Source organism: Rhinoraja longicauda, chromosome 8 (genome assembly GCF_053455715.1).
Source record: "Rhinoraja longicauda isolate Sanriku21f chromosome 8, sRhiLon1.1, whole genome shotgun sequence".
Taxonomy (NCBI): Eukaryota; Metazoa; Chordata; class Chondrichthyes; order Rajiformes; family Arhynchobatidae; genus Rhinoraja; species Rhinoraja longicauda.
The window spans coordinates 32719427-32746994 of NC_135960.1; the positions used below are offsets into that span (position 1 = coordinate 32719427).

At 41.7% G+C, this 27568-nt stretch overlaps 1 protein-coding gene across 11 annotated transcripts in view; it reads left to right on the forward strand.

Annotated features, from left to right (window-relative positions):
* agap1 (ArfGAP with GTPase domain, ankyrin repeat and PH domain 1) overlaps positions 1-27568 on the forward strand; it is a 615219-nt gene that overhangs the window by 322773 nt on the left and 264878 nt on the right. For all 11 annotated transcript variants that reach the window (XM_078403564.1, XM_078403565.1, XM_078403566.1 and 8 more), the window contains 2 exons: positions 11626-11730; positions 25168-25336. In XM_078403564.1, the coding sequence (XP_078259690.1) occupies positions 11626-11730; positions 25168-25336 (274 nt within the window). The remainder of the gene's footprint in view (positions 1-11625; positions 11731-25167; positions 25337-27568) is intronic.

The window sequence follows — 27568 nt, forward strand, 5'->3', positions numbered from 1 at the left end:
TGGAATACTGTATATACCGTGATTAATTGAGAGATTTAAGCATCATGTAGAAATTACAGCTGTGTTTATACATAGTCCCCCCATTTCAGAGCACCATAATGTTTGGGACACATGGCTTCACATGGCTTCACAGGTGTTTGTAATTGCTCAGGTGTGTTTAAATGTCACCTTAATGCAGGTTTTAGAGTTCTCAGTACATAGTCTTTCCTCCAGTCTTTCCATCACCTTTGGAAACTTTTATTGCTGTTTATCAACATGAGGACCAAAGTTGTGCCAATGAAAATCAAAGAAGCCATTATGAGACTGAGAAACAAGAATAAAACTGTTAGAGACATTAGCCCAAACCTTAGGCTTACCAAAATCAACTGTTTGGAACATCATTAAGAAGAAAGAGGGCACTGGTGAGCTTACTAATCGCACAGGGACTGGCAGGCCAAGGAAAACCCCCACAGCTGATGACAGAAGAATTCTCTCTATAATAAAGAAAAATCCAAACACCTGTCCGATAGATCAGAAACACTCTTCAGGAGTCAGGTGTGGATTTGTCAATGACCACTGTCCGCAGAAGACTTCATGAACAGAAATACAGAGGCTACACTGCAAGGTGCAAACCACTGGTTAACTGCAAAATTAGGATGGCCAGGTTACAGTTTGCCAAGAAATACTTAAAAGAGCAACCACAGTTCTGGAAAAAGGACTTGTGGGCAGATGAGACGAAGATTAACTTATATCAGAGTGATGGCAAGAGCAAAGTATGGAGGAGAGAAGGAACTGCCCAAGATCCAAAGCATACCACCTCATCTATGAAACACGCTGGTGGGGACGTTATGGCCTGGGCATGTATGGTTGCTGAAGGTACTGGCTCACTTATCTTCATTGATGATACAAGTGCTGATGGAAGTAGCATGATGAATTCTGAAGTGTATAGACACATCCTATTTGCACAAGTTCAAACAAATGCCTCAAAGCTCATTGGACGGCGGTTCATTCTATAGCAATACAATGATCCCAAACATACTGCTAAAGCTAGAGTTTTTCAAAGCTAAAAAATGCTCAATTCTTGAGTGGCCAAGTCAATCACCCGATCTGAACCCAATTGTGCATGTCTTTTATATGCTGAAGAGAAAACTGAAGGGGACTAGCCCCCAAAACAAGGATAAGCTAAATATGGCTGCTATACCAGAGAAGTCACCCAGCAACTGGTGATGTCCATGAATCGCAGATTTCAAGCAGTCATTGCATGCAAAGGATATGCAACAAAATACTAAACATAACTACTTTCATTTACATGACATTGCTGTGTCCCAAACATTATGTTGCCCTGAAATGGGGGGGGGACTATGTATAAACACTGCTATAATTTCTACATGGTGAAACCAAAATGTATAAAAATGGCCTTTATTAAAATCTGACAATGTGCACTTTAACCACATGTGATTTTTTTCGATTACAAATCTCAAATTGTGGAGTACAGAGGCAAATAAATAAATGATGGGTCTTTGTCCCAAACATTATGGAGGGCACTGTATAGCTGGCTGCAGTCTGGAGTAATGTTGTCGAAGCCTTTATTAATTGCACTTCGCAAGCAGTGACAGTTTTGTTGCTACTGGCAACTTTCTTCATTAAACTTAAAGCCTGTGTCAAATCCCATTAGCTGAACTGTGGGTACATTACATTTGTATTCTTCACGATCTCCCAGTATGACAGTTCCAGTTGTGCGGAGACAAGGCGGGGGAGACATGTTTTAATGTAATAAACCGTACAAACCGCTGTCGTTAGGGCTGAAGTGTGTCAATCACAATGAGTGGCGCAACACTTATTGGCGATTCCCTTTTAAGCCAGCGAAGAATAGAGTGCTTTAACTCAGTTTTTATTTAAACAAGGTTGCTTCCACACCATTAGGACATGGATCTTGCTCTGGTTTTATCTGTTTTGATGAGCAAGTTGTGTGATGGACATTTGCACTGTGAGGGGAAATGAACGGGATAATGATGAGGAGGTCAGCCCTCATTCTCCAACCTTCTGAGAGAGGCTGCAGCTTATGGATACTAATGTACCTGTCATTCCAGGTGCTTGTGGCATTAGAATGAATTTTCTAAGCTGTTACATATCTGTGTCATCACTGAGTGCTTCAAATGCATCTCTGTACCTCTCTCCATAACATTTATGGATGAATATTTCCTTTACACAGGTGTAAAGTGATCTTGTCTTTTTACAAATGCATTTACAATCTTTTACAAGTGCATTGAAAGCTTCTTTTCCTGCTTTGGCCAACCAATGAGAAGCAAAATTATTTGCCAAGGTGTTTCTTTAATCGCAATGATGTTGAAGTTGGGGGCTTTATTTGATTAAGAAACTGTAGGAAATCAAGAAGCTCAGTTTCAGTGGGATTATAATAGGGTGCTGCAAGATCATTTTAAATGGTAAGCATCAATTACTTTTGCAGACTAGAAAGCAAAGCTCGTTACCTCATGTGAATGCAGGAGATCAGATGAGTGCCACATTTTCTCTAAGTATTTGGTTGCTCTTTATAGACAATAGACAATAGGTGCAGGAGGAGGCCATTCGGCCCTTCGAGCCAGCACCGCCATTCAATGTGATCATGGCTGATCATTCTCAATCAGTACCCCATTCCTGCCTTCTCCCCTGACTCCGCTATCCTTAAGAGCTCTATCTAGCTCTCTTGAATGCATTCAGAGAATTGGCCTCCACTGCCTTCTGAGGCAGAGAATTCCACAGATTCACAACTCTCTGACTGAAAAAGTTTTTCCTCATCTCTGTTCTAAATGGCCTACCCCTTATTCTTAAACTGTGGCCCCTTGTTCTGGACTCCCCCAACATTGGGAACATGTTTCCTGCCTCTAACGTGTCCAACCCCTTAATAATCTTATACGTTTCGATAAGATCTCCTCTCATCCTTCTAAATTCCAGTGTATACAAGCCTAGTCGCTCCAGTCTTTCAACATATGATAGTCCCGCCATTCCGGGAATTAACCTAGTAAACCTACGCTGCACGCCCTCAATAGCAAGAATATCCTTCCTCAAATATGGAGGCCAAAACTGCACAGTACTCCAGGTGCGGTCTCACTAGGGCCCTGTACAACTGCAGAAGAACATCTTTGCTCCTATACTCAACTCCTCTTGTTATGAAGGCCAACATTCCATTGGCTTTCTTCACTGCCTGCTGTTCCTGTATGCTTCCTTTATGAGTATCTGAGGAGTTTGAGACCTGTGTTTCAAACTTCTATATTTTCATTTTGATCCGTTTTTAAATGAATATGTTCTCAATCTATTAAAAGCATGATTCAGTTAGTAGGCGGGCTGTAATGGGCTGCAGTTTTTCGCGAATATCAAAAAGAACTGTGAGCAATATCTTAAGGCTAGAACAAGTGATCGAACTTGTTCTGACCCCTCAAAGTAATTAAGGTGCTGGGCTTTTAATTTGGTTTTAGTCCCTTATTCTAACAGTCAATATAGCTGGAGAGTAGATTGTAATCTTAATACCATTCATGCAGACTCACCTAATCAAAAGCAATCTTGTAGCATGGTTTTCAGACACCTGGTGGGCACATCATTTATCTTCACAAGCCTAAATGTGGTTCGCAAAAAGCCCACCTCAGCAAGAATCCAAGGCCACTCAGTAACTGCATAAATCATCAATGATTTAGAGAGAAAAACATCATAAGCAACTTAAGATGTTATTCATATAATGAAAGCAGAGATTGTTGGAACTACTTAGCAGGCCAGGCAGCATCTGGGTAAAATAAATCCATTTTAATGATTCTGCTTTGGACGGAATTCTTTTAAAACATTGATGACTGTCTGTTTCTCTCAACGTTGATATTGTCTGACCTACTCAGTATTTTCTGGGTATTTTTTGAGATTTCAGTCTCCAGTTTTGCTCATATTATTGTCACATGCAACCTGTGCACTTTCCAGGTAAATCATACCATACAAGAGTCCATCAAGGTAGAGCAAAAGAGAAAAAGATAAAATAAACAGTTGTCACTGTTGTCAGTGTCGGAAACATTGCAGTTAACTTGTGGATGGCAAATTCTCAGTAGTGGAATTAGTGATGTATGATGGGGGATACGTATTAGCCAGGGCACTAGATTGGCTTAACTGCACTTGGAAATAGCGATGTGGGAACTTTTCGGGTGGCGCAGTGGTAGGGCAGATAGAACTGCAGCTATGCAGCACCAGAGACCCAGGTTCAATCCTCACCTCTGGCACTGTCTGTGGAGTTTTGAATTTCCTGTGACTGTGTGGATGCATCCAGGTGCTCCACTTTCCTTCCATACCACTAGGTTCTGATTGTAATTAAATGGTCATTGTAAGTTATGTCTCAGATAAGTGGCAAAAGAATAAAAGAGTAATTATTGGGCTGTGCGAGGGAATAAAGTGGCAGATGTACAGAGAAACAAGGAGAGAAGGAATGAGAGACAAAAATAGGAGCAGGAAAAAGCCACTCGACCCCTCAAGCCTGTCCCACCATTCGATATGATCATGGCTGATCTGCCCCAAACTACTATTCATCTTCTATGCAGTTCACATTCCCTTCAGTTCCCCGATGTTTTACACTTCCTCCACGCATCTCCAGTGATCCAGCCTCCAGGGGTTACCAGGGCAGAAACACATTGGCACTACTTAGTTGGAGTGACGCTGTTCCCTGCAGCTTCTTCCGGCAGGCTCACTGGGAGCCTGTGGCCAAATGAATTAGGCAAGTGCCTGGGTAACTCAGGAGCTTGCCATATAGTTCTGAAGCAGCTGCCTTGACCAGGATACCGGGACCCCATTCTTGGGGTCAATGGGAGCACAGTGGGCATGATGGAGAAACAATAAAAGAGACCAGAAAGAACTGAAGCAATAAGGGAAAAATAATTGACCATAAAGCAGGATATTAAAATACACCCAAACATTAGCTGAATTGGAGCAGGAATTACAACAATCCCATTCTTTAGATGATAAACCACCTCAGCATGGCTTTCATCTTAATCCTTATTGGAGGTGATGCCTTTGTTATTCTCTCCTAGATAAATATGTAATATATTACATTGCGCACAGGACTAATGTTGACTAACTTGAGGGGCGCTGAAGGGCAAGTGATGGTGTTTTAATTGGCAGACACAGCTCCTTGGGAGCAGTCTGTACACCACCTCATGTGCAAAGGGTTGTCTCCAGGGAGAGTTCCACACCACTCATCATCAGTTGTTTGCACTGTTGCAGTAATGATCAGAGGGATTTAACCTGATAGTGTGAGTTACTGCCCTTTGGCACCCGAATGCTTCAGCCTCACTGACTGATTGGCTCAGTTAGCACAGATCTCTGGTGACAAGCACAATCAATAAATCTTTGTTGGTAAATAATTGCTATTGAGCAGAGTTTTAATATAAATTTATGAGCAGTGTTTTATCATTGCTGGTGGGTACCATGCATTGCTGAATGATAGATTTCAGATATTAGTTACATATGTTATATATACACGGTTTTAATACAAAGTGTTTCTACTTATTTAAGTATTGTAGACTTAAGACTCAGCCTTTGCCTTTTCCCCATGGGTACAATCATGAGAATCGATGATTCACAACCAATCTTAAAATTGACTGTGGAATCTACTTTCCACCATGTAACTACTCACAGCATTAACCTTCCCAGAGCAGATTAAACTGGGGGAGGGAAAAGGGGGCAAAGTAAAAAATCAGTCGTCATTCTGTTCCCACTTCCTAGTGTTAGGTGTAATTTGTTGGCCTGTGTTTCCACCTCAAAATTTGGAACTACTTCCCATTCCAGAGGCTAGAGCACAAGTACAGGGCTGAGGGTGGCCCAGCGTTTGGTTGAAGAGTTAAAGCAGCAACCTCAGATTTCTAGTCAGTGAAGACACGACTCAAAGATCATAAGTTGTATGTGGTGTTCAAAAATGAACAGGGTAAATATGTAAAGAAAATTGGCAGAGGTATGGGAAGAGGGTTGGATTGCACGTACATGAAACTAGCATGGATTTGATGGGGAGAATGGCCTCCTAGTATTTAATCTTTCTGTAGATTCTGTCATTTCTTTAATGTAGCTGATGTTTACCCGTCACCCAATATCTCTAAACAGATTACTCAGTTGTTTTCACATGGCACTTCTGGTGCAGATTTATCAAAGTAATTGGTTACAACGTTTCTGAAATTTTAGAAATTCATCCAAGTGCTACAGTGAAAGAATGCCACTTTGGGAATGTCTCAAGGTTATGCAAATCTGCGCAAGTTTTCTAAGAAGTCTTTTTTTCGAAGCAATACTCTACTTGGTTTATCTGTGACTCCATTTTGTTAGAGTAAAGAAGAAATTAAAATGTTTATAGTGATCAATTTCTTTACCAAAGTGATCTTTTCAATTATTTCTGCCCCAGGTCTATAGATAAAGGATTTAAAGTTCATAATCTGGGTGACTTGAGATGTGTAACTCCTAAACTTGCATCTATCTACCAGCTGAACCACTGAAGAACTCAATGTGCTTTGACCTCATTCAATGTCCTTGCATGAGGCCAACTACCCTAAGTTTCCCCAACCTTTCTAAATTAAAGGACACAAAGTGCTGGAGTAACTCAGCAGGTCAGGCAGCATCACTTGAGAACATGGACAGGTGATGTTTCGGGTCGAGACCCTTCTTCAGACTGAAAGAAGAGTCTCGACCCGAAACATCACTGTCACTGTTCTCCAGAGATGCTGCCTGACCTTCTGAGTTACTCCAGCACTTTGTGTCCTTTTATATATTAATCAACATCTGCAGTTCTTTGTTTCCACATTTCCAATTTATTTCTGACTGGGTTTGTGCTGCAATTACCCCTCTGTGACATAAGATGGAACCCTGCAACCCTGGGGCTGAATGCCACATATTTGGAACTGGTCAGAAGCATGTTCCTTCAGTTCAAGTAAACAAGGAAGCCATCATATCACCCAAAGCATGCAGTAATGATAAACTCCTCTGATAGGACTGTGGGTGATCTGTTTGGCGAACCCATTTCTTTTGTCTCATGAGGATGGAACATTGGGTTCATCCATAGATGGTGGCAGAGTACAGGCTTGTTTGTGCACACACTGGTGAAGGGTATTCAGCAGGCAACACACATCTTGCAACATTTAGATTTTGATTTTGTCGTTATTTGCTGAAATACTACGACTTCTAAAAACACTCTTACAATGCAGACATTTAAATCCTTTACTGCACCTGAGGCCAGCCTATGTTGTGGCTCACAGGAGGGGGACTTGACCATGTAACTTCTGATTCAGAGTGCTACCATTGAGCCACAGTTGGCAATCAATGGATGGGCACTTGGAACTGAAAAGAGGCAATACTTCTCATCCATTTATAATAACTAGGTTTTTCTGGAAGTATTGGTCGGCAAGAACAGATGTACAATTTTTTGTTTAGTTGATTTGTGTAGCTTGTGCAACATGCTGCCCTGAGCAATTGCTGCGGGGATATTCTGGGATACAGATTCCTGGCTCCAGCAACCATCTTCCCTTGTGCAAGACTTGATCCTAGCCAAGGGAGTATTGCTCCCTTTATTCTTAGAGCATCCCAGTTTACCAGGGTGTTTAATACCACAGATTAATGTGCCTTGACGTTGAAGGCAGTCACTTGCACCCACCTCTGTGATTCCAACCATTGAGCGACACACTACTGATGAAACCTGAGCTAAATATTCAATGAACAGATTATTGATTAGTAATTGTGCTTACACTGCTGGTGGCATCCCCAATGTGTTGTTGATGACTGAGAACAGACAGATTAGACAGTAATTAATTGAATTGGATTGTCTTATTTTCTGTGGATGTAAAATCCAATGGCAGTCTTCCACATTGTCTGTGGCTGCCAGGAACTATTTTGGGACAGTTTGGGCACAGGCTCTGCTGGTTCCAGAGCACTGGTCTACAGCGCAGTAGCTGGAGTATTATCTGGTTCCATAGTCGTTCCTATGTCCAGTGCTGCCAGTCATTCCTTCACATCATGTGGACTACATTAGTTAAGTCTGGTTTCTGTGCTCGCTGGTCCTGGGAAGAAACCCATGCGCTCAACACATCTGGTTGAAGAAAAATGCAAAAGCATTGACTGGTATGACTATAAATTGCGTTGGGAATTTTTGAAACAAGTGACACAGCTGGTAGAGAAGCTGGCTCACAGATTCAGAGACCCAGGCTCAGTCCTGACCTCCCGTGCTATCTGTGTGGAGGTTGCACATTCTCTGTGTGATCACGTGGAAATCCTTTGGGTGCTCCAGTTTCCTCCTACATCCCAAAGACATGCGGGTTGGTAATTTAATTGGCTGCTGTGAACTGCCCCCCATGCCTAGGAAGTTGTAGAATGCATTTGGATCCTACTTTCTGTAGCACCCACCCTAATCCTCTCTCCTTTCACTTTTCTACTGAGACAGTGCACTCGTACCTCTGCCACGCTTTCCATTCTGATTTAATTATTTTTCCATTCCTCTCTCCTTGTTAAAAATAGAAGTTAATCAAACCATCATGGTTGCACCTATAATGAGTGTTAGAATATTAAAAGTCGTGTTTTAATTCTCTTTAAATACCATCTTTACAATTTTGCCTTTAGTTTGCCTGCTCTCTCGTTATACCATGGAATCCACCTTTTTACACGTTGATTGATCCGAAGCCTAATCTAAACCTGACGATCTTAATGGAGCAATGGTAGAGCTAAGTGTTCTCCTGGGTAGAAGTGTGATAATGACAGAAGAAAATAGGGCAGGCTTCTTGTTCCTGCTTCCCGTGAAGTGACCCACATTTTCAGGCTGTGGCTGCAAACTTATTGAGGTTCAAAGTAACATCCCATGGTTGATGCTGCCTACACTCAGTAACCAGAACATGCTCTTGATAGTAGTCACGGATGAAATACAACAGTAATGTATATGCAACTTCCCACTGGCGTCTGTCAGTGTTAGAAAAGCAGGCATTTTTGTTGAATTTATTGCTAATTAAGGTGAGGAATGTAACTGCTGTGGAACAGATATTCTGTTGTGGGCAGCACTGTGGCGTTGCTGATAGAACCACTGCCTCATAGCACCAGAGATCCAGGTTCAATCCTGACCTCAGGTGCTGTGTGTGTGGAGTTTGCACATTCTCCCGATGATTGCCTGGGTTTTCTCCGGATGCTCCAATTTCATCTCACATCATAAAGATGTGTTTGGAGGTTAATTGAACTCTGTAAATTACCTCTATTGTGTAGATGATCTGGAGGGAGTTGATGGGAATGTGGGGGTGAATAAAATGGGGTTAGTTAAGATCAGTGTAAATGCATGAGTAACGTTCGGCATGGACTCAGTAGGCCACAGGGGATATTTCTGTGCTGTAACCACCTATGGCGGCAGGGCTCATTGTGGACCAGGGATAATAACAACCAGAATCTTGCAAAAGTGTGAGAAGGTGGGCCACAAATTCAGCTCAAATGGAATGCTTCAGACTGATCACCCTACACCTGGGTGAGACTGCTCTTAGAAGTGCTAAGATTATTATCTGAATGGTGTCAGGTTAGGAAAAGGGGAAGTACAACGAGACCTAGGTGTTCTAGTACATCAGTCACTGAAAGTAAACATGCAAGTACAACAGGCAGTGAAGAAAGCTAATGGCATGTTGGCCTACATAACGAGAGGAGTTTAGGAGCAAAGAGGTCCTTCTGCTGTTGTACAGGGCCCTGGTGAGACCACACCTGGAGTATTGTGTGCAGTTTTGGTCTCCTAATTTGAGGAAGGACATTCTTGCTAGTGAGGGAGTACAGCGTAGGTTCACGAGGTTAATTCCCGGGATGGCGGGACTGTCATATGATGAAAGAATGGAGCGACTGGGCTTGTATTCACGGGAATTTAGAAGGATGAGAGGGGATCTTGTAGAAACATATAAAATTATCAAGGGATTGGACACGCTAGATGCAGGAAACATGTTCCCGATGTTGGGGGAGTCCAGACCAAGGGCAACAGTTTAAGAATAAGGGGTAGGCCATTTAGAACTGACATGAGAAAAAAACTTTTTCACACTGAGTTGTGAATTTGTGGAATTCTCTGCCTCAGAAGGCAGTGGAGTCCGATTCACTGGATGTATTCAAAAGAGAGTTAGATAGAGCTCTTAGGGCTAGCAGAATCAAGGGGTATGGGGAGAAGGCAGGAACGGGGTACTGATTGTGGATGATCAGCCATGATCACATTGAATGGCGGTGCTGGCTCGAAGGACCGAATGACCTACTCCTGCACCTATTGTCTATGTATCTGAGTCTGCCATGAGTTTTGTGATTTAGTTTAAGTGCTCTGCAAAACCATTGGATATTGTGGCTGGGCTGGATGTGAAAGGCCATCAGAATTTGATGAAAATATGGAAAGTTCTGTGGAAGGACAGCAATCGGAGAGGAACTCTAATAAAAGTGCTGAGGAACATGGAGTTTCGCACACAATAAAATAGTGTTGGCTCTGCTAATTAGGGGGCCAAGGTCTTTTGTACTAACATGTTACATGAAGGAGCAGGAAATTCCATGGACTAATAATAACGTTACAAATTATGCAGAAAGAAATCTTAGGAAAACATGCTGAGAATGCTTGAACTTCTGACTGCTGTGCCAGATATGGTAATAAGAAAGTATCATCTGATCTTGACGTTAATGTTTTCATTCTTTTTTTAATATGAAAAGTAATTCATCATTCATGGTCCAAGAAATGATAAATTTTAGAACATTTAAAGTAGTGTCATTGTTCTGCTACAGCTGTACACGGTGCTGGTGGGGCCACAGTTGGAATATTGTGTTCTGTTTTGGTCACCCAGCTATAGGAAAGGTGTTGTTAATCTGGAAAGAGTACAGAGGAGATTTACGAGAATGTTGCCAGAACCTGAGGGCCGAAGCTGCAGGGAGAGGTTGGGCAGACTAGGACTGTATTCCTTGGAGTGTAGGAGGATGTGGTGAGCTCATAGAGGTGTGTAATATCATGAGAGGAATAGATAGGGCAGATGTATTTTACCTAGAGTAGGGGAATCAAGGACCAGCGAACATGGGTTTAAGGCAAGAGGGGAAAGATTTAATGGCAACCTGAGGGGCAACATTTTCACACAGAGGGTGGTGGGTATATTGAAGGAACCGCTGGAAGAGGTAAATGAGGCAGAAACCAGAACAACATTTTAAAAACATTTGGACCAATTTATGGATAGGAAAGGTTTAGAGGGGCATGTGGGATTAGTGTAGATGGTTAAACAGCACAATGAAATTCCTAAGTGCAGCAGCACAACAGATCTGTAAACACTGTACTTAATAGATAACATAATACGCTAACAAAAAAAGAAGCTTAATAAAAAATGTTGTGAGGCAGAGGCTACCTGAGCTGTTGGTGGATAGAATGGGGTTGCAGGGGTTTAATCATTAAGACTGTTTCAGGCTTTTCTGGATATCATTGCTTTTTGTAGCGATGTGCAGATACTGTCTAGTACATCTTCTGGCTTTCAACTTGCAGAATTCATAAAAAAATGTTTGAATGCTGAAGACCATGCATTGTATAGCCACAAAATTGAGTTGCTTCAATTAGTATTGAAATGGACTCTCGTGGAAATGCACATAATCTTTATCTTAAATTTGCTTTGTTTTCTTTTGTTCTAGGGAATGCTACTTAAAAGAAGCGGGAAGTCATTAAACAAAGAGTGGAAGAAGAAATACGTAACACTGTGCGATAATGGTCTATTGACATATCATCCTAGTTTGCATGTAAGTATATAACCTCATCCGGTTCTTAACAAGCTTAAGTATTTTCACTTTTCAGTAGTTGTCTAGAAATTGCTGCATCATCGAGTGACATGTTTCATTATCTGGGTTAGCGTATGGTGAGCATTTGACGGCATTGGGCCTGTACTCGCTGGAATTTAAAGAGGATGTGGGGAGGCTTTTTGCACTAGTGGGAGGGCCATAGCCCCAGAATAAAATGACATACCTTTAGAAAGGAGATGAGGACGAAGTTCTCTATTAGTCAGAAGGTAGTAAATATTTAGGGGCCCTGCAATGCAGTTCCATTGATATGATCATCCCCTTCCTGTTCCTAAGATCTACCCATATAACCTCACCAGACGATCCCCTAGGAATATCCTCTTTTAGCACGATTGTTAAGTCCTCCTCTCTTATTTGTACACCTATCAAGCCATTGTTTCTGTACCCTTCAACATTGAGCTGCAATAGGATTTTCTTGCCCTTCTCTCAGCCATGTCTATGTTTTGGCTATAAAAATATCCCAGTTCCCTAAGCCAATCTGCATCCTGAGTTTGTCCTCCTTACCTGTTAAGCCTCCTGCATTAAAATAAATGTAATTTAAACCCCCAGTTTTCCCTTTCTCTTTGCCATGTTCCTGGCTATCCTGTCTACTAAACTAAACTTGCCCTCTTTTGTCTGCAGCATTTGCCCCCAACTTCTCATCTGCCGCTTTTCTGCTCTTGGACCTGCGATTCCTGCACACTAACACTATCCTGCATGCACTAGGGGCAATTTGCAATTATACCAAGCCAATTAACTTACAAACCTGTATGTCTTTGGAGTGTGAAAGAAAATCGAGACTTCCCAGAGAAAACCCACACAGATCACAGGGAGAACATATGAACTCCATACAGACAAGCACCCGCAGTCAGAATCGAAACCGTGTCCCTGATGCTGTAAGGCAGCAACTCTACCACTGCGCCACCGTGCTGACCATCTTCTTATGTGTTTTAAAACATATGGCAGACTACTGCCTGCCGTATAGCAAGACTCTTGGTGATAGCCACATTGGCCATTATTAGTTTTTCCATGACCAGGAAGGAACACGTTGCATTAACCAGCAGCTAGATGTTCTGAGCTCAACCCATCCTACCACATTTGCTTTTCAGCAGAGGTCATTTTGTTAGGGCTGGGATGAAGAACTCTACCAGTCATACTTGTTGCCATTTCCAACTCTAGTCCCACTCAGCTTTGATAAATATATATACCAGCTTTGGTCAGTGATCCTTTATACCTAGATACATCACTGTCCGTGCACCTTGAATGGGATATCTCTCTGATCCAGTACATGTTTGCCTTTGCTCTTTGTTCCTTCAGCATGCTTGCATGTCCCGGCAGAGGTGTCTCTCAATATCAGTTGGAAATCTAAACAGTTTTATTCAACTTAATGTCGTACTCCTGTCAACTAATTTAGCACGTGCCAGCTGATTCACAGCACCAGACAAAGATTCAAGTAACTGGGGAGAGTCTTCATCTCTGAAGAAAGGTAATAGAGAAGGGAACTCGCAGAGGTTTGCAGGATGGTTGCAGTATTCACTAAGGTTAATTAGGAGGCCCAACCAAAGAAACAAAAGGTAACGGGAAAGATTTGGACAAATGATAGGAAGAACTTCAAGCAATGTATATTCTTTTGGGTTATAGCGTGGAGATGAAGGCCTTTAAACAAACTGATGATTGAATCTGAAACTTTTACGCTTGAAATGGACATGCCAAGCTCAGTTCTCTCTTATCTCATTCCACTTTGTGCTTAAATCTGGAACCAATTTGTCTGTGACTCAGTCTGAAGAAGGGTCTCAACCCAAAACGTCACCTTATTCCTTTTCTCCAGAGATGCTGTCTGACCCGCTGATTTACTCCAGCTTTTTGTGTCTGTGATTGCAGGCAGGGCTCACGATGACCATTAGAATCATTCCTTGCACTCATGAAACGTCAGAAGTTAAGTTGAAGCTTTGTTTGAATACATCAAACCACAATTCATGACTGGAAACCATATCAAAGATGGTGCGGTTGTGTGGATGTGAGAGGTTTTATCTACTATTGGCACTGCATGTGCCTTGACTGATAGACGTATAAGCTCTGCAGCAATGACTGTTTTTGGTGGTTTAATATTTTTCCTGTTGTGCTCTGATTGCATTTCTAATCATTATAATTAAAAATTGTAATAATCAGTGACACCAATGAGCTAATTCCTTAGCAGCTATTTATGCTACTGGCAGCTCTCTTTAATGTTCAAGTTTTTGTTTTACGGAAATGAAGCATGATTAAAGTAAACCTGGGGGGCGATTGTCAAAATGATGTCTCCATCTGGAGCAATCTCTAGATTAAAAAATGTAGAATGAATTCCTCGTGTGAACGATTTAAAGCATTGGCTGTGTCCCTCTGCACCACTGGTGTTTATGACGACCAAGAACAAGCTCGGCAGCTCACTGTGGCTTTACGCTGGAATCGTGTGCACTTTATTTCTGTGTCTGGTAAGAAGCATAACTGATCATTTTGAAAATTTCCAAATATGAACAGAAACTCATAGCTGCTCTTATTTTTGCATGCCTCTGGAATTTAAACTTTTTCTTTTAAAAGAAGGAGCAGCTGGCTTTATGAAGAATAAACTTTCTAACACAGAAGTGAGGCCTGGTCCAAAAGCCTTTGTGTTCTTCAGTCCTGCTGAAATGATCTAGTGTGTTATGGCAAAGAAACGTGCTGTTGCTTGTCATCATGTCCATTAGGAGATCTTGCTGTCTCTGTCAGACCCACAGGGGAGACATGGAATAGTGGAACAATTATAACTTGATCTTTGTTGAAAGGATTGATTTATTCAAATGGTGGAGCCTAATCCCAGAGTTAGTTTTGACGGTGTTTACAGAGCTTGTGATGACTCTTGCATCTGGTGGTGATTTGGTCCAGCGGAAGGACAGGATTGGCTTGTGTGTTCGAGATACACAGCTCGGAGAAGTGCCAGTGACGAATGCAGAGCTTGCAGTGTCATTTTGTAATTCGCTCTGATTTCTTTTCATTTTGGATGTTTTGCTCTTTCGATTGTGCATATGTCAAATCTGAAATACAGTCAAAAACTAATCTGGGGCTTCACACATCAGCATCTGAAGCTGCTGTAACTTGGGCAAGACACAGCTGATCGTTACATTAGGCTAAGCTGTGAATTAAATGAACCATGTCTTATTTAGGTGCAACCAGCTTCAAAACTGTCTGCCCCCCTCAGGCCTGTTTATAGCATTTTGTGCCTTTAAAATTAGTGCTGCTTCATATTGGCTTCAGGCTCTGTGTGCTGTGCCTTTGAACTCCAGAAGCAATGAGATCCTGCACATTTCTGGCAGCGTGTTTAGCATCAATTCAACTGTTTGGCTTGATAATAACCAAAAAAGGAAATTTGGATGACAGTGGTGTGGGCAAGGGGGTGGAGGATGGACAGGGGAGAGCCAAATTTGGATGCAAATCGGTCCTATTCACTCTCTGAAATAGCTGTTGTTTTGCTAGCAGTAGTTATGTTTTTGTGGCCTTTTTTCTATAGTTCTTGCCCTCTGGCAAAAGACATTCACGGCCGTATTGTACACTTTGATCTTTTAATACCTTGTGTTGTCATGGAGTCAGTCGTACAGCACAGAAACAGGCCTTTCGGCCCACTGCATCTATGCCAATATTCATGTATTTATATACTAATCCCAGCAAAAAACAAATTGCTAGAGGAATACGAGATCTGGGTGTCCTAGTGCATCAGTCAATGAAAGGAAGCATGCAGGTACAGCAGGCAGTGAAGAAAGCCAATGGAATGTTGGCCTTCGTAACAAGAGGAGTTGAGTATAGGAGCAAAGAGGTCCTTCTACAGTTGTACTGGGCCCTGGTGAGACCGCACCTGGAGTACTGTGTGCAGTTTTGGTCTCCAAATTTGAGGAAGGATATTCTTGCTATGGAGGGCGTGCAGCGTAGATTCACTAGGTTAATTCCCGGAATGGCGGGACTGTCGTATGTTGAAAGGCTGGAGCGATTGGGCTTGTATACACTGGAATTTAGAAGGATGAGGGGGGATCTTATTGAAACATATAAGATAATTAGGGGATTGGACACATTAGAGGCAGGAAACATGTTCCCAATGTTGGGGGAGTCCAGAACAAGGGGCCACAGTTTAAGAATAAGGGGTAGGCCATTTAGAATGGAGATGAGGAAGAACTTTTTCAGTCAGAGAGTGGTGAAGGTGAGGAATTCTCTGCCTCAGAAGGCAGTGGAGGCCAGTTCGTTGGATGCTTTCAAGAGAGAGCTGGATAGAGCTCTTAAGGATAGCGGAGTGAGGGGGTATGGGGAGAAGGCAGGAACGGGGTACTGATTGAGAGTGATCAGCCAAAGATCGCATTGAATGGCGGTGCTGGCTCGAAGGGCTGAATGGCCTACTCCTGCACCTATTGTCTATTGTCTATTGTCTATTGAATACTAATCCCATTTGCCTCCCTTAATTCCATATCCCTTGATGCTCTGTTCATTCAAGTACCTGTCCCAATGCCTCTTAAATGTTGTTGCTGTTCCTGCCACCACCACCTCCACCTCCAGATATTAACTATATATGAAAGATTTACTCCTTTAATCTCTCCTTCCTCTAACCTTAAACGTATGCTATCTAGCTTTAGACACCCCAAACATAGGAAATAGACTCTGGCTATGTATCCTCTCTGTGCCTCTTATAATTTTAATATGCTTCTACCATGTCACTTTTCAGCCTCCTTTGCTCTAGCGAAAATAGACCCAGCATATTCAATATCTCCTGAATTATGGTCTTCACCTCCCACTACAGAGCTATTTTGCACTTTTATTGAACGTCAGAAAGTTAACTGAGCTTGTGGAAGAAAGTGTTCCCTCACATTTCCATAAACTGTGGCTTTGAAGCAGCCAACTGCCCATTTGTTTTCCTCCTCCATCGAGCAGCAACATGCCAAGCCCAGCCTGGAATGCGTTCCTTGCTGCCTACAATCCACTAAAGATAAAGCTTTGAACAACTTGTATTGAGAAGGGACCCTGTTCAAATCAAAAAGAATGTTGCTTGTTTGGGTTGTGGATTGGGATAAGAAACAATTGCTTTGAATGGCTCTTATTAAAGAGGGATATACATACATACAGTGGCTTTCACAACCTTGAGGGATCTCCAAGAGTTTTACAGGCGGTGAGTTACTATCTAAAGCATATTAATTTCTCTAATAGAAAAATCTCATGAACATCTTGTACACAATAAAATCACAAAATTAGCAATGTGATATCACTGGCTTATCTGTTTCAGGCTTTGAGGTTTAAAAATATGCCAGGACAGGAGAAACCACCCATTTCCCAACCTCCTCGAAAATGGCTTCCCGGGAGTTATTGCATCGCCTGAGTGGGCCGTTAATTCAAACATGTTCCTTCATTTATCCTTCCACCGTAGGGTAGGGGTATGTCAACAAGTTTGTAAGGTGGGGTTTCAACACCTTCCCAGCAGAATTATTTCTTTCTACTGTCTAGCACTTGTAGTACAGAGAGCTCCCCCTCCTGTCATATGAAAACAGCTAATATCATCTGAGACCCACACCACCCTGTCCACACTCTCATCCCACTGCCACCATCTGGAAGAAGGTATAAGAGCCCAAAAATCATGACCTCCGGGTTCAGGAACAGCTTCTTCCCATCCGACTTTTGAACTACACACACAACTCTAACCACAACCCTCTCTCAGCACTGATCTGGATTTTTGTGTAGGAAAAAACTGCAAATGCTGGTTTAAATCGAAGGTAGACACAAAATGCTGGAGTAACTCAGCGGGGCAGGCAGCATCTCTGCAGAGAAGGAATGGGTGACATTTCAGGTCGAGACCCTTCTTCAGACTTTTTGTAGGTTGCACTCCGTGCTTCAGCCTGCATTATTAGGGTCTGGTTACCTAGTATAACTGATAATTTATTGTATTATAGTTCATGCATATTTTATTGTTATGTTGTTGCATTAAACGTGCCTGTAAAGCTGCAGCAAATGTTCTGGTCCTGGTACATATGATAAATAAATCCTATTGACACTTGACATGCACCATGTCCACTGCAACACAGAACAGCCTTGTCACATCTACTAACAAATTCATTCCAAACTCCAGCTAAAGCCAAACCGTGAAATTCCAGGTGTCTGTAAGCACAGACTGGTTGTTAGCTGATTGACCATCCCTCATAACCGTGCCACTACAAAGATCATTGGAAAGGAAATTGAGCAGGGTGTGTAACCGTGCCACCCATTCTGTTCCCAAACAGGTCAAATTCTGCCCTACAGGCACATAAGCACCTGTATGTAACTATAATCACCCGCACACACCTGACCGCAGCTGTAATCATTGCCACATGCACATCTGTGCCCATGATCACAGGCAGGCTGATGAAAGCTCCGTTTTACAATTGCAGCCACATGCTGTCTGATGCACACACACTCATTTATTCCATGCAAGCCCATGAATGCTCAGCAGGTTATAGAGCCGCACAGCACAGAAATTGGCTCTTTGGCCCACCATGTCCATGCCAACATTTTTGTCAATCCACACAAATTACATTTGCCTACATTAAGGCCATAATCTTTCTATGCCTTGTCGATTTAAGTCTCTGCCTAAATGCTTCTAATGTAGAGCCGTGCCTGCAGTCTCATGCACATCAATGTTCATTTACAGATAGTTCGAGAGCCTCCAGTGCTCACTATCAATTGCATTTGGCATTGTCATGGAAATAAAGCAAGTGTCACAATGGAACCTACTTTAATGGTTATCTAAAATGTCAGCTACCCTCCTGTAATTCCAGGCATTTCAATTTGCCAAGACTTACCATTCTTGAAATTTGTAGAGAAATAGAACGATCAAGGCAGCAAAGAAGACGATTCAGCAGTCAGTGCCTGTACTGGTCATTTGAAAAGCACACCAGTTAGATTTATTTCTCTCTTCTCTCCCTTTGACCTTGGAGGTATATCATAGTCAGATCCTGCAGCCAACAGTGAGCTTACCCCTAATCATAACTCGACAACAGAGCACTGCGGGCCACTTCTTGCACTTGTTTTCTCATTTTGTATTAATGCCTTATTTTTACAATTTTTCTTTTCACTGTCTTGTAGAATTTCGGTGATTCATGAATAATCTGTGTTCTTGGGTGTTTGGCTGAGTCCATGTGTCTGTGATGCATTTGCAAGCAAGATTTTCATTGACCCTGTGTATCATATTTGTGCGCATGACAATAAACTCAATGTGACTTAACTTCTAAAAGCAAAACTCCAAACGTACCTGTCACAACCTCTCACCAAGAACTCGCATCACTTGAGCCAGCTGAAACTGTCAGAACTTTAAAACACCAAAATTTCAATCAAAATTCAGTATGATAATTTTAAACAAGCGTTAAGTCGAAGTATTCCATAAAGATTCCAAAGTTTTCTAAAGACGTTAATACTCTTTAAAAAAGGTCTAAATGAACTATCCGTGAGTGGGTTTCTATAAATACAAGTAATTTTAAACTACACTAGACCAAGTGGACCCGTTGGGCCCAAACCTCTCCTGCATTGGTGCAGCACCCTCTCCCCTCCCCCCTCTCCCCACCTCCCCTCCCCCCTCCCTCCACCCCCCTCCCTCCCTCCCTCCTCCCTCCTCCCTAAGAGATAGATTTAAACTTTAAAATGTGAATAACTTTAAAAATATAACCGATTTCAATGAAACTTCCTCCATTAGCACCAAAGGGACGACGGTGAGTAAGGCGGGCCTAAAATTGTCGCGCTATCGTGTACCGTTTTGGCTGTAGTTCAGGAACAAACAAACAAGCAAATGAGAGTTTTAGTATATAGATTGCTGTCTACAGGTCAATTTACATTCAAAGAAATAGTTACCTAATAAAAGGACTGGACAAGCTAGATGCAGGAAAAATGTTCCCAATGTTGGGCGAGTCCAGAACCAGTCTTAGAATAAAGGGGAGGCCATTTAAAACTGAGGTGAGAAGGAACTTTTTCACCCAGAGAGTTGTGAATTTGTGGAATTTTCTGCCACAGAGGGCAGTGGAGGCCAAATCACTGGATGAATTTAAGAGAGAGTTAGATAGAGCTCTGGGGGCTAGTGGAATCAAGGGATATGGGGAGAAGTTAGGCACAGGTTACTGATTGTGGATGATCAGCCAGGATCACAATGAATGGTGGTGCTGGTTCGAAGGGCCGAATGGCCTCCTCTTGCACCTATTTTCTATGTTTCTACCTGAGGCTCTTGCAGCTTATATTTATCCAAGGGAAAAGGATCAGTTTCTGACCCTTTTACCAGGTATAGTAGTCTGCGACATAACTATAGGTAGCTCATGGCCACTTCCCGCTCCACGTTGAACTCCTCGGCTGTGGGGTTGAAGCACAGGCACTTTGCCAATGGCCAGCAGGTGATGGCAGATCATCTCATGGGAAATGCTGAAGTTACAGTTCGTTGCATGGAGGTGAACTCTTGAGAGCATCATTGACATTCCCCTGCAGATACAGGCCAATGTTCTGTACAGCCAGAGTAATATCTCAACGTAAAATTAGGTTATTCTCAGAAGTGCTAAACCGCCTTTTGTATATGCTGCTTACATGAGAGTGAGCAGATCAACTGTTCTAGCCTCCCAATTAGTGCTTTCCTTAATTTGAATTCTTTAATTGTTAATGACACCCCAAGGTCTACACACAATTATATTATTAAGCATAATTTCAGTTACCAGACAATTAAGGAGGCTGGAGCAGGAGATAAAAATAGTTTTGATGAATATTTTCTCTTACATTAGGGAAATTGCAAACTGAGATTATGGGGAGAAATGCATTGTTTGAAAACATATTTAGGAATAGGACACCCAGCTGTTTGGTTTTGGACCAGAGAGGCAGGTTAAGAATGAGTTGTCAAGATTCTCAAAAAGTGCAAACAGGGCATCGGAATTTTTCCCACGGTCACCTTGTAGAACCACAGTGACACAGCTGGTCGAACCACTGCTTTGCAACTCCAGCCACCCAGATTTAATCCTGACCTCTGGCACTGTCTGTGTGGAGTTTGCATATTCTCCCTCTGACCTTGTGGGTTATGTCAAGATTTCCTCACACATCCCAAATATGTTCAAGTTGGTAGATTAATTGGCCACTGTAAATAGCCCCAAGTGTGTAGTGGGTGGTGGATTTTGGGGGAAGTTGATGCGAATATAGGGAGAAAAAAAATGAGATTAGTACAAAATGGATGTCTGATAGTCAACACAGTCTCTGGGCTGAAGGCTCTGTTTCTGTGCAGTATCTCTCAATGGCTCCTCACGTTTCTTGATATGGAACTTTTGGTTAAGTAAGAATGAAAGTGCGTTTATAGAAACCTCTGGCCTATGTGTGAGTACGGCATGGGTTCAACCCCAACTCTGAAGATTTGATTTATAATCCAGCCAGGCACTTGGAGTTATAAGAAAGTTCTATGCTCCAAGACAACCCCATCTGCCATCACAGGGTACACATCCAAATATTGACCAGGAACACTTAACCGGTTTTTGTAAAAAATATTTGTCCCAAAACTAACATCAACCTAAGCAGGACTGACTTTATAGATAGGCAGAAACAGGCCTTTCGGCCCATCGCGTCCACTCCAACCAGCGATCACCCCACACACTCGCACCATCAAAGGACAATTTACAATTTTACCAAAGCCAATTAACCTACAAACCTGCATGTATTTTGAGTGTGGGAGGAAACCGGGGCGCCCAGAGAAAACCCACGCGGTCACGGGGACAATGTACAGACTACATACATTCAGCACCCATAGTCAGGATCAAACCCGGGTCTCTGGAGCTGTAAGGCAGCAACTCAACCACTGTGCCACCCTGGCATTTTCTTTTAGTTTATTTCAAAAGTAGGATAAAGAGATGAGCACGCACAGAGCTGAGGAATCTGACTCTGGGCAGTTAATTTGTTGATGTTTTGCTTTGCTTTGAGACCAGTCTGAAGAAGGGTCTCGACCCGAAACGTCACCCATTCCTTCTCTCCTGAGATGCTGCCTGACAGGCTGAGTTACTCCAGCATTTTGTGAATAAATACCTTTGATGTTTTACTGTGGTGAGTCATAGCATTTCTCCAAGATGTGGACAAATCCAACCTCCTTGAGCGGTCAGAGATGTACCAAGATTCATCTAAATTGGCCACAGCACCTGGACAAGCTGCATGCTCAAGCCACCCCAGCCAGAGGAAACGTCAATTCTACACCCACCCTGTCAGGGCCCTGAGGAATTAGTACTTCAATGAGATCACCTACTTTTAAACTCTAGAAACTACAGGAGAACCAAATAACTGCCAGAAATGTAAAATAAAAACAGAAGATATTGGAAACATTCAAGCCAGGCCGTATCTGTGGGAAAAAAAGAGTCAATGTTTAGGTTGAAGACCCTTGGCAGGAACTTGGCAAGAGGGCGGCCATGGTGGCGCAGTGGTAGAGTTGCTGCCTTACATCGCTTGCAGCGCTGGAAACCCGGGTTGAATCCCAACTGCGGGTGCTGTCTGTACAGAGTTTTTACGTTCACCCCGTGACCTCCGTGGATTTTCTCTTAGATCTCCAGCATCAAAGGCATTACACTCATTCAGCTCTGTACAGGACCCCGGAAACAGATTCTTGGTCTGAGCTCCATCATGCAAACAACTTCCCAACAACCATCAAGCTATCGAACACTGCAGACACCAACTAACCTTTGCTACGAACTGTCTTGGTTGCACTAGGAACTTTGGCCTTATGGTTTGTTCTGCACTGTATTGTTTTTTATTTTATTTATTGAACTTATTTTCTTTATTATGTTAGCTATTGAGTACTGTGTTTACAACCCTGTTGTGCTGCTGTAAGTGAGAATTTCATTGTTCTTCAGTACATATAACAACTGAACACTCTTGATTCTTGACCCTTGTGTCCTGGCCTGTGTACACCACTGCTTATTTTATCATTTATTTTTCTGCTGGAAGACTTTATCAAATTGTCTGCTTTTTATAAATACAACATTTGATTTGAAACACTTTGGGTCTTTCTGAAGTAGCGAAATACTCTGACCAGGCAAATCTTCCCATTAAAAAAAATCTGATTTCATTTTACCCTACTGAGAATGTGATCTCTAATATTGTATATTCACAAAATGCTGGAGTAACTCAGCAGGTCAGGCAGAATCTCGGGAGAGAAGGAATGGGTGACGTTTCAGGTCGAGACCCTTTTTCAGATATACATAAAGGATTCCGAGTTTTGCTTGATTTAAAATATATATGCAGAATGAAAAGAATGATGTTGGGTTGGGACCCTCCTTCAGACCGATGATATAGAGGGGAGACTAATATTGTATAGGCTGGTACAGTACAAGTTATTTTAAATCTTGTAAATATTTTGACCCATTAATCAGCAAATTTGCTGATTACCTTTGTGAGAAACTTTCACAAAAAAACCTGCAATTTTTCTAGAGACACATGAGACTTCAGGTTCTCGAATCATGAGCAAAAAACAGACTGCTAGAGAAACTCAATGGTCAGGCAACATCTGTGGAAGGGATTTGGTAGATGATGTTTTGAGTCGAGACTATTCTTCAAACTGATGCTGGGGAGATAGCTGGTAGAATTACGTCCAACCCTGGTCACCATCTCTACCCTGCTCTCCCCACCTGACTGATCTGCCAATCACCCCTGTTGCCTAAATCAACCTATAACTTGCCAGCTCTCGCCCTACCCCTATCCCTTAACTCTACTATTAATCTCCCCTCTATATCATCGGTCTGAAGGAGGGTCCCAACCCAACATCATTCTTTTCATTCTGCATATATATTTTAAATCAAGCAAAACTCGGAATTTCTGTTTTGCTCAAAGGATCCAACTGAAGCAGCTTCCCATAGTATTCATTGTCTTTGCAGAACATTGCAATAATGTATATCAGTAACTGATGAACAGTATTGGCCTGCAGCTTCAATTTCTAGGTTAGTGGAGACAGCATTAGCATGGTAGAATCTCTAAATAAATAACTTTGCCATGTTGACATAAAATTGGAACATGTCACTGTGTCTAGTTGCTTCTAATACTTCAAATGTTTTGTAAGCGCAAGTTTTAAAATGAAACTTTGTATGTGTATAGTTTTGTATAGCTATTGGCATGTGTATAGTTTTTGGAAAATATATTTTGGTTAATCCACACTTATCTGAGTCTTGTTTTTCCCCTTGATAGGAATATAGAATCCTTTATGTTTATCATTGTATGGTTAACCCCCTTTTAAGTATGTGGGTGTGCTGCATTTTAGACTAATAATACACTGTATTCTTTCTTCTCAAAAACTTTCCATTAAACGGCAGTGATAATTAACAAGAGGCACGTTCTTCACCGCTGTAAAGTAGCAGGAGGTTATTCTGGAGATGTCTGTTCTGGTACAGCAACTGTCTCCCTGTCAGTGCTCAGAGAGCCGTGGTTTTGTGACAGAATCGCGGATCGCGAGCAGGTTTCCCTCATCGCACCTCATTTCCATCTGGGGCATCAATTAGCATGTTTGTTGAGGCTAATTGAATGAAACTTAATCATAGCTCTTAATTGCTTGACTATGTGAAAAGAAATCACATTAATGCAGCTAATTAAGTGGATGGCAATAGATGCAACATAATTAGGAGTCAAATGTAAAAACAAGCGACAGCATAGGAGCAAAGAGGGTGGATTTGTGTGCCCGGTCACCTCGTTTATTGATGCTCTCCAAGCAGAACAATATCCCAGAGGCTCTCACAGTTATGTTTTTGGGAATGATGAACACCAATATATGCAAATAGGTTTGCAATTACTATTTTCAAGCTGTTAAGGGGCAGAGGTTTGCAAGGACCACACTTGTGGAAACTTGCATCAAGTACTCTCCAGTGACTTGTTAAGAGTTGTTTGAGTACTTTGGTTTGAATTGCCATTGTGTCTTGTTAAGATCTTTCTGTTCTGATCAGTATTGGGACACAAATGACACGACTGATTGCGGAGACAGCATTTGCACATGAAAACCAGGAGAAGTGGTTTGAATTTGAGATTGTGCCATGAGTACAGTAATTGGGGCTTGATGTTGACAAATATCTCTGTCAGTCGCTCAGCAGTTTGAGCAAGATCGATTTATTCACACGAAACAAAACAAAATGGTGTTTTATTTTAAGCTGCAGATGTAGCTGCATAAATGAAATGATATTTTAGAACAAATTGTATTGGTTTGGACAAAAAGCTTGACATTAGGATTTGTATTGTTGTGTTTGCATTTGTGCATTTGGTTGCCATTCATTAAAATGTGTGATTTATTGGAGATTAACTTTGCATATATGCATTCTGGGTTTTTTTTCTAATTTAGAAAGATAATTCTTTTAAAAAAAGGATGACTTAAATGCTAATGTTTTCACTTTCATTCTTCTCATTATCAAGGATTACATGCAAAATGTCCACGGGAAGGAAATAGATCTTCTTCGGACTACGGTCAAAGTCCCTGGAAAGCGACCGCCTCGCGCCACCTCAGCCTGCGCCCCCATCTCCAGTCCAAAGGCAAATGGTTTGCCCAAAGATCTCAGTAGTTTGCATATTTCACAGAATGCAGGTGAGTGAAATAATGCACTGTCAAGAGAAAATTGCCTCCAAAACTGGGAGCAGAATTGGGCTTGCTGCCTTCTCCGTAACCATCAGACCGATATACCACAGGAAAGTGTTCAGGAAAGTGACCGTTTATTGCCTGAATTTTAGCAACAAGACCCCCTCTAAATGCACCTGCTGAGTTTGATGCAGGTTGATGCACATGCAAAACCAACCTAAGTATCTTCACGATTTCCCAATGTTGGGGGAGTCCAGAACCAGGGGACACAGTCTAAGCATAAAGGGGAGGCCATTTAAAACTGAGGTGAGAAGAAACTTTTTCACCCAGAGAGTTGTGAATTTGTGGAATTCTCTGCCACAGAAGGCAGTGGAGGCCAATTCACCGGATGAATTTAGATAGAGCTCTAGGGGCTAGTGGAATCAAGGGATATAGGGAGAAGGCAGGCACAGGTTAGCGATTGTGGATGATCAGCCATGATCACAATGAATGGCGGTGCTTGCTCGAAGGGCCAAATGGCCTCCTCCTGCACTTATTTTCTATGTCTATGTTTCTATGTTTTGCACAGTGGTGCAGCTAGTAGGCCTGCTGCTTTAGTTCCAGGGTCCTAGGTTCAGTCCTGACTCCCAATGTGTATGGGGTTTTAGCCTTCTCTTTTTGACTGAGTGGGTTTCTTCCCACATTCTAAAGACATATGAGTTGGTAGGTTAATTGGCCACTATAAATTGCACTGAGTGCAGGTGAGTGGTAGAAAGTGGGGGAGTTGAGAAGAATTTCAGAGAATATAGATTGTTTAATGAAGAGCGGGTGTAAATGGATGTTTAATGGTTGGTGTGGACTCTGTGGGCCGAAGGGCCAGTATATGTGATTGTGCCATTCTCTCTTAGTTGTATAACTAATTAAACAGCTATAGTTTGCTGCCAGATTTCTATATCATTTGGATAAACATTAGAAAATTAAATGGGGGAGGAAAGTATTCACCACATCAGTTTTCTTTTCTTCCGTAGGAGTTAAGACAGTGAAATAGGGCTCAACACTCCCATGCTTGAATAGTTGAATTAGATTTTATTTTTACTGTTATAAAGGGGCTTCAGCAAAGCTGTAAAAAAATTAGAGGATTTAATCACTGACTCTGTTCCTTTAGTTTACACCAGAGCCATGATACTTGATGCATTGATATAAACTTCCTGTCTACACTATTTAATGCTTTTCAGTCTGCTGCATTGTTAAAATGGCCTCACTTCTCCTAAGTATGGAATTGGGCTATTTTTTTATAATGCATCAGAATCGATTGATTTAGTGGTGCAGGTATCAGCAGATTGGGTTTTGATCCGCCACTGATCAGAGAGCAATGTATGTGTATAATCTGCGGATCGCAGAGAGAGGTGAAAAGCCACACTTGGTTGAATATCATGTAATATCAAGGAACAGCAGATGTTGGTTTACCAAATTTTACAAACTTATTTTATTTATTAAAAATTATTTTATTAAACAATTATTTTAAAAGATTTAGAATCTTGGTGGAATGCAGCTAAGAAGAGTGCGCAGAATCTCCCATAAATTGACAGCCATAATTTTTAACTCGCACTTGAAGCCATTATATTAATGGATCTGGATCATAATCGCTGCAATTTTAACATATACAAAAAAATTTACATATGGAAAACTCGCTCTCCTAGAGCAATACGCAAAACGGCTGGTGTGATCTAATCCCCTTTTTCATTTGAAGGATCTCTTAATTCAAACATAATTACTTCACTGATTTATGATTAACTGTTGGGATTCAAACTCTCCTCAAAAAGAGAATTTTGAATTTTGAACCAAATATAAGTGACTTACTGAACGAGGTTCACAGTCTCATTTGTAGTTACATTCTGGAATCTGCCTCAACAACATGTTTTAATAATAAGCACAACCAAGATATCAGTTCATTAACAGGCGATGACCTTGTGAGAAAGTGTTGAAATGGAATTTGGAACAGAAATGGAATTGTTATTTAAATGCTTTAAACATTTTATTTCTACCAAATGGATACAAACTGAATTCTAAACAAATACAAAGCTCCAATTATCCGGCACCCTTGAAATGTTGGTGGTGCTGGACTAGCAGATTGTTCACACAATTGGATGATACTCCTGATGCTCAAACATACTCTCATATTTCTTTTTTACATGCTGCGCAGTTGTGTAATAAATTTTATAATTGAATCCAATGAGTTGAAATGGAGTAATAAACATCCAC